The sequence below is a fragment of the Salvelinus sp. IW2-2015 genome, linkage group LG18 (assembly GCF_002910315.2).
Source record: "Salvelinus sp. IW2-2015 linkage group LG18, ASM291031v2, whole genome shotgun sequence".
NCBI classification, from domain to species: domain Eukaryota; kingdom Metazoa; phylum Chordata; class Actinopteri; order Salmoniformes; family Salmonidae; genus Salvelinus; species Salvelinus sp. IW2-2015.
Window position 1 is genome coordinate 54,867,068 of NC_036858.1, and position 8,216 is coordinate 54,875,283.

Genomic DNA, 8,216 nt, shown 5'->3' on the forward strand with positions numbered 1-8,216 from the left:
GTGACAGAGCACTGGATCAGATGACCTGGCCTCAAACAATCCCCCGACCTCAACCCAATTGAATGGTTTGGGATCAGTTGGACCGCAGAGCGAAGGAAAAGCAGTCAACAAGTGCTCAGCATATGTGGGAATTCCTTCAAGACTGTTGGAAAAGCATTCAAGGTGAAGCTCATTGAGAGAATGCCAAGAGTGACTACTTTAACAAATCAAAATATATTTTAGATTCTTCAAACACTTTTGGTTATTTCATAGTTTTGATGTCAACTATCATTCTACAATGTAAAAGTAGTAAAACAAATAAAAACTCTTGAATGAGTAGGCYTGTCCAAACTTTTGACTGGTACACTGTATGTAAATTAGATTTCTGCAAATTATTTTAAATGTGCAAAAATTTCTACAAACATTTTCACTTTGTCATTATGTGGTAGATGGGTGAGAAATGTAAGCCATTTTGAATTCAGGCGGTACCACAAAGGAATAGTTTCTGAAGGCACTGTACCACAAATGCCTCATTTGCTAAATTCGCTGTATTATACAGTGCTCTCCATTACTCTGTATGATCATTAGCACAGTAAACTTTATCCCAATTCTAGCTCCAAGACAGATGCAATTTGAAAAAACCTAGAGTGCTGGTTTATTGGCACACTGAACCATGTTGCGCACCATAGTTTAAAAACTGGGTAGTGCTAAAGAGGTCGTCACTAGTTACCACAGCAACTAAGTCAAACCCCACAATTGATCTTAAAAATATGATTTTAAGCCTAACCTTAAATGAAGACCAAAACGCAAATGTTCATGAATTTTTACAATATAGTCATAATTGGCTATATCTGTATGCAACATTTTCAGGGGACCCGTTTTGGCTCGTGAGCGCTACTTTCAAAACTACTGGCTGGAATTATAAAAAACCTCTGTAGCATTACTAAATGAGTTATAATTCAAATTATTTAGATATTATCAATAGAGGACACAGCTTGTAAATTCTAGGTAGATTTTCCATGAACATACCACCATTCTAGGGCATCAGTCACCTGAATAGGGCCTGCCACATACACATATCTTGAGCCTGGATCAATGTTTGTAAAAAGACTAAGGCAGGGAGAGTACTGTCTAAGTCTTCTCTTACACTTTGGACTCTTCTCTGAACCCCCTCCCTCCCTCTGCACTTTAACCCGTGCTAGCAATGACTTTCAAGTCTAAGGGCTAAATTCAATCAGATGTGTCAGAGGTGGTACTGTGTTAGAGCTGTCAAATCCACATGCAGCTCCTTGCGTTACCGTACCACGGATAATGCGATTGGATGCAACGAAACCACCCGACTTTATAATATTATAGAAGTTCTTGCAGCCTTGTTAAATTCAAACACTCGAATTAGACAGAGGCATGTTTTCACATTAATTTGGATSGGGGGATTTATAGCCTAACATCAATGGTTTGACATTTTAGTCGTTTCTATCATCGATAGAGCCTACACTTCTATCGCCGTTTTCAACTTCTAACATGGTAGAGATGAGGGAATTGTTTGACACGAGCAGCTGTTCACCGATTTGTCAGCTCATACCGCAGTGCCACAAAATCTGCTATGCAGATGTCGGCAGACACAGGTTAATGCTCAATCTGATTGAATCAAGCTGTAAAGCGTAGAAAATGCAGACAGAAGTGGGGAAATTAGCTAACAATAGTAGTAATTAACTAAAATATGRATTATTGCTAATGGTCTTGAAATGATCTTAAACTGAGACACACAGAATTAAATATAAAATGTATTAAGTAAAATGTACAATAGTTGGTTAGCCTATGCAACTGCTCAAATATATACTTTTTATTCCACTCTTTGAGACTGGAAAATATTTTAAGTAGGTACTTTTTCTGAACATGTGAAAACATTCAAATACAAAACAAATCTTCAAGACTTGAACGTTTGGTTTAGAATGGTGATTACTCCTGTTTAGAACATCCCCCTCAGTCCACTCCGTCTCAAGCCCATGCCTCCTGAGTTACCATAGAAACCGCCGCCGCGGCCTAAAACCAACCAGGAAATAAATCCAGAAATGGCATTAAACATTGATTCAACCATTGTTGTCTGAGTGTTTTCTGAAATACAGGCAGATGAGAGAAGAAACTTACCCATTTCAGATGCTCCACTAGCAGTTGAGTTTAAGAAGAGCTCAATGTATCGATGTTCTGCAGAACAAAAACAAATAAATCAACTTAATTTTTTATTTTATTTTATGGTTCATTTTGAGAGTGGGGTAATCATAACGGGGTAAAACAAAGTAGGGATCCACATACGCATGTGATTCTTGTCCTTCGACATAGCTGAAACAGCATCTTCATGAGACCTAAACTCAACATCGGCCTCGCCTGTGGATTTTCCATTTGGTCCAAAGTCGATATGAACTCGCACAGGAGTCAATGGGGAGAAGAACTAAACCAAAAAGGCACACGCATACACACCAAAGAGTAAGGGGCTGCTCTGACCACCATGATTGTATAAATTCAAGTTACATAATTGGACTGTGAATATTTACTTTAAAATGTGTTGACATCATTGGAAAGAGAAATGGGAGTGATTATGGGTACTAGAGAAATGTGATTCTTACATTGGCTATGTCTCCCTCAGTGGCACGGAAAGGCAGGCCCCTCATGTGTACAAAATGGCCACTGTGGAAGCCGCTGTGGGAGCTGCTGTGGGAGCTATGATCACCTGCACCACCGTAGCCATGGCCACCTATAGCTGCAAGCCAAGCACAGAATACATTTTCCTGAGAAGGAAATGCAGGCACACCTTCAGTGTGACATTAAAAAGCAAAGAGCATATCTTACCTCTTCCTCTATCGCCCCTTATTCGGTCATCAAACATGCCATTGCCAAAACAGTAATTACTGAAGCCATTGTAGTTGTCAAATCCGCCATAGCCTACGTGAACAGACACAGAGAATAGGGAATCAATGATCATCTTTTCAGACCATTGGCCATCCTCAATCCAGTCCATTCTCAAACACTAAATTGACTWCACTAACCAAAATTATTGCACATACCCCCACTGTAGCCTCCTCCACGCATTTGGTCCAAAAGAGCACCCCCCCGTCCTGGACCAGGGAAGAACCCACCTCGCTCCATCATGGGCCTGTCGTAGGGACTAGGTCTCTGCCCCATCATCCTTCTGGGGAGCTCATAGTAAGCCCGGATCTCATTCCGGCTGCTCTTAAAGATTTCTATGTACCTGAATGGGTTTAAATGCAGGTGGGGTTATGACAAGAACACTACATGGGACAATAGCCATATGGAGAACATCAGCAGACAAGACATTGTGCATGATTTCATATGGGCAACTTTATCTAAGCCAAATAGTTGGGGTCAAACAGATAGCTTTATTGTACATCTAGAGGGGCAAGGAATAATACAATTTATTAATTTTAGCAATAGCAGTAACAATATGGCACAGCTTTCACATAATCTGCTAATATTGCAGCAGGTTTTGAATTTGCACTTTCATCATGATGCAGTATTAGAAGGCACTCTGACATAAATAGCCTAGTTCCCACAATTCAGCTATTAACAGCTCTATGGTGGTACTGTCATACAATATCTATTGTACTGTCAAGGCTCTCAATTCTGCAGCACTGATCTTAATTCCCTTTTCCCCCATTGCACTGCTTGACAAATCAATTCAATGGAAGACAATGCCCAGATTAAGCATGGTAACTGTCCAAGTAAAAAAAAAAAAAAAAAGTATTCAAAGTGTGATTTATGAATGATCATACCATCTTTAACTTAAAGGAAAGATGCATGACCCCCCGCCCCATATTAGTCATAAAATTAATACCCAGCCCAGACTTTCCGTCCCCACCTGTGCCCTATTCTTTCCTTGTGTTTCCCCAGTGCCTTTTCTGCTATCTCCTTTGAGGCAAACTGCACGAAGGCTTCCCCTGTGCTCCTCCCCTGGTAGTCCATCGGCAATGTTATCCCATTTGGCACGATTTTCAACCCTTTAACCCAAGGACAAATAACCCCACAAGGGGAGACATGTTAAAAGCTGCAACATTCCCATATGTACAAAAGAAAAACCCTTTCCGCTTTTATTTGACTATTTCAATGTGATATCTCTTAGTGTTAGACACACCAAAAGACCCAAGAACATACTGCTGAACTTTATTCATGAACACATTGACTTCATGTTATTCAAAGAACAGTAACATCAGAGCAGCATCATGCCATCCAGAAGATGTGGTGACTTTGCATGTGGTTTTATAAACAGATATTTGTACATTTGTGTGCATGTATGTTATTGAACTATAAGAGATTGAATATCATGCTATACTAAGTCACCACATTCTTATAAAGCCAAATACGGATTTAATTATTTTGAATTGTATTTGCTTGTCATGCACTTACTTGAATGCCTGAAAACTGTAATCCATCAATAGGCCTGTTTTTGCATTCAGTTTAAGACATACACTTTGTTCATAGACACCTTACTAAAGTAACGCTATGTATGTACCTGCAAAGAACTGCACTATCTCCTCCTTACTGCAGCCAAAAGGAAGTCCCCGGAGACGTATCATACACCCGCTGCAGCTGTCGTAGTCAGTAGGGCCGCTGCGTTTCAACACCCAGTCCATCTCGCTACGGTTTGACTTGAAAACTACAAGACCGGACAGGAACGGCAAGGATTGACATTAAGGTCTGAAAGGTACTCGGTCACTGGGCAAGTTTTGGGGCTTTTTTGGTTGCCGAAGACTATGATCACTTGCCCGAAAGTATAAAATTAACTATTTCCACAAACACACTGGGGAGGAATCAGAAAGACCAGACTACTGAAATACTTTGTATTTTGGTTATCGTCAGTAAAAAAAAAWWTTTWWWAAATAACTAAAAAAATCGCCTGCCCATTAGGGCAACCTCTGCGCAGGCTCAACTTGTGCAACTGCTCAGGTCACTTGTCCCAGACAACCCTTAATGTCAATCCTTGAGCGGGCAACATCAGTCATAATATACTGAATCACAACTAGCTGATTGATAAGTCTAAATGTGACAACAGACAGATTAGAGATCTGTCAGACAAAATACCTTCAATATAGCGATGACCCATGTGTTTCCTATCCTTTGCTATGGCTTTTTTAAAATCCTCTGCTGATTTCAGCTCCACGAAAGCTTCTCCACTGGGCCTTCCTTCTTTGGAAAACGTGAAGCACACTCCATTCACTTTCCCGACGATGTTACAATCTGCAAGAGATACACAAGATTAACTTCATTGGTTCCTTCTTCATTGACCAGCCAGGTGCAAACAAACGATAAAGTGACTATTGAATGCCACCACTTTCAGTTTTATGAACGTGGCCTACTCACCAGAGAAGAACCCTGCCACCTCTTCCTGGGTGCAGGACCAAGGCAAGCCCCGAATTCTCACCACATACCCATCATCATTCACAGACATAGTCTCTTCCTCTGGACCATGGTTAAAAAGGGCAATACAAGTCTTCATTAACGTTAGTAATACTGTGCATAAAACTTACAACATTACTAAAGTACTAACTAGGCCTACATGTGGAATTAACATGAGCTAGCTAACGTTAATTGTTAACTAGTTAAACCAGCTAATGTTAGTTGTTTGCCTCAAGGTCGATTGCATCTTCTTCGGACTTTGGCGAACCTCGCAATTATTGACTAGTTTAACTTAACTAGCTACAAGGTTACCGGTCTTTTTTTGACTATACAAGTATTGATAGTTAACGTTAACTATAATGAAATCAGAGAGATTAATTTCTCACTCAAGCGCTGTTAATTGGGTTCTGTCATTATTGATGTCCTTGATAGTTTACTGACTGTGGCTAAATCACCAATTTCCATAAACTATCCAGATGGATAATGGTATGTTTTCGAGAATACATTATTAGCTATCTAGCTAGCCAGTCTTGTTCCGGAGTAGACGCTAAATACCGTTAGCTAGCTAGCTAGCTAGCCAACTCTTGCTAAGCTAGCTAGCTAGGACATCGCAACGGTCAAACGGTCTAGGTCAGAAAACAAAACTGTCCATCCAGTTCCGAAAATATATCAATTTCAACGCGAATAAAAAAGCATTATATATTTCAATAGGAAGCCACAAAAATGTTGGGAATAAAATGATAAAACGCGTCTTACAATTTATTTTCCCCGGTCTCAGTTCTTCTCAGGTGACAGGGAGTTCCGCAGCAGGTAATGTCGCGAGAACATAAAATCTCTTCTACCAACAGCCGCCCTCTACCAGTTTCTAAACGCAGAGGCGCAACATCGCGAGACTTCTGGGAACGCTTACCAAATTTACCAAAGGCCCAGYTTCACAAAACGTTCTTAATTGCAATTTTCCCTTAACTATACACTTAAGAAGAAAGTTAAGCAAAGTTGCTATTCCTCAAAAAGGTTCTTGGAAATGTTCTTATGTTTATCCTTAATTAAACWAAAAATTAAGAAGAAATTAGATTATTGAAAATAAAATTATTAATTCCAAGAAAGCTAAACCCTTGTCTTAAGCAGGGCAGTGAGAGAAAAAGCTCCTGAAAGCCATTGAACATGTTTAATTCACACAAACTTTATCTGAAAGTTTCACTATTGATTATTTTACACCCAAGAACATGTTTTAGAACAATAATCTCAGTAAGAAATATGCTAACATGATTGCCATTGCTAGATAAATAGCTAGCTAAAACGGTTGCCCAGCAACAACCACATAAGATTTGTAAGAAGATATTTGAGAAGTTCCTAAAAAAATCATTCAATATTAAGATACTGTTGAGGAATTGCACTTATGAACTATTTTATGAACTTGTTTTTTTTCTTAAACTTCTTAAGTTTTTGCGTAAGAAGTGTTTGTGAATCTGGGCCCAGGTCGGGATTTGGGGTTTGAGAAGTCAATAAGAGAAGTGAAAAAMTATGAATTAGTTGTTTATTTTCTCTAAATCTAAAGGCACAACCTAGATTCGAGCCAATGTCTTAAGTAGTTGAACATGTTATCACTCCAACCTCATTAAAGTGACAAACTGCCAAGTTTTCATTTCCGTAAAAAAAAACTCTATATCGAAGGAGTGACTTTGATTTGATGACTTGCACATGCGCAGTTTGGCGCAAGACGACCGTTGMACCCGATGACGTGTTCCAACGAATGTTATTTTTTATATATTTTTTATTAACAAAATCAATACAAAAAGTACATGGGGGAACACAAGAATATAGAAAAGACAATTGGGCTAGGGGGTACAATATCACATTACACAAGGACCTTAAGGGACATGCACACACTTAGAATTATAACAGCTTTTTTGTTGGTAGAATATTTAATTGTCTTAAAATTTTGTTCATTTTATTTTGTAAGGTAAGAAAATGTGTTTTATTTGTAAATTTACATTTGTGAATATGACATTTGGCCCAAAGAATAATTAAATTAATTACCTAGAATTGTTTCATATTGGCACTCCCCAGTAGGCGCAGTTCTCCATAGGAATTCATGGAATTCTACAGTATTTCAATTAAAATGTTTGAAAGACAAATTTACATGTATTTYGGTATATGTTTGTTGTAATGGGGACAGTACTTTTTCATGTTTTATTTTTATGTTTAGCTCACAATATGTAAAAGTATGCATTAAGGTATCTGTAATAGAATACATGTGGCAAAAATGTATGTAGACATTAATWAATATATTTCTATAGCCTCCAAAATATATATTTTTTTACAGCGGTGAGGGAGTGCCAAGGTGGAGGCATGGTGGCTTTACACAATGCCCCCTATCTGTCATCTAGTGTATATATAAATAATTGACCGCAAAAGCTGTTGAAGAATGGTGCACACACGGTTTTGGGGAAATGTGTCTTTCAGGACAAACCGTCACATAACCTAGCAAATGTGGAATCAAACTGAACGCACCCCTGTTTAAGGTGGGTTGTTCTCCTTGTGATTTTGAAAAAATAAATAAAAATGAACCCAGGGCAGATGCGTACCGAGAGATAGCTACACCTGTCCGTTTCTATGAAATCAATGAAAGATCGTATTCATCTGCACTGCCTGAAAAGACAGACAAGAGCAATATTTCAAGGTGGGCCTATTCTATGGGGAGATTTTTTAGCCAAGCCAGCACTATCAAGTCAGTGCAGACGAAGGAAAGGAGAAAAGGAGAGGAAGCAATGGACTTTAGACTTTTGGGATGATACACCCACTGGTTAAAGTCCATTTGGAGGCGT

General features: G+C 39.0%; 1 protein-coding gene across 1 annotated transcript; it reads right to left on the bottom strand.

Annotated features, from left to right (window-relative positions):
- Window positions 1-1,750: 1,750 nt before the first annotated feature.
- On the bottom strand, window positions 1,751-6,232 carry hnrnph3 (heterogeneous nuclear ribonucleoprotein H3 (2H9)). The gene is made up of 11 exons (XM_024008304.2): window positions 6,145-6,232; window positions 5,353-5,451; window positions 5,074-5,229; window positions 4,505-4,648; window positions 3,854-3,992; window positions 3,042-3,226; window positions 2,827-2,919; window positions 2,604-2,737; window positions 2,293-2,428; window positions 2,128-2,184; window positions 1,751-2,022 (listed from the first exon to the last, which is right to left on the bottom strand). Exons 2-11 carry the CDS (start codon window positions 5,438-5,440, stop codon window positions 1,949-1,951), a joined length of 1,206 nt encoding a protein of 401 aa, XP_023864072.1. The 5' UTR covers window positions 5,441-5,451; window positions 6,145-6,232; the 3' UTR covers window positions 1,751-1,948.
- Window positions 6,233-8,216: the final 1,984 nt, after the last annotated feature.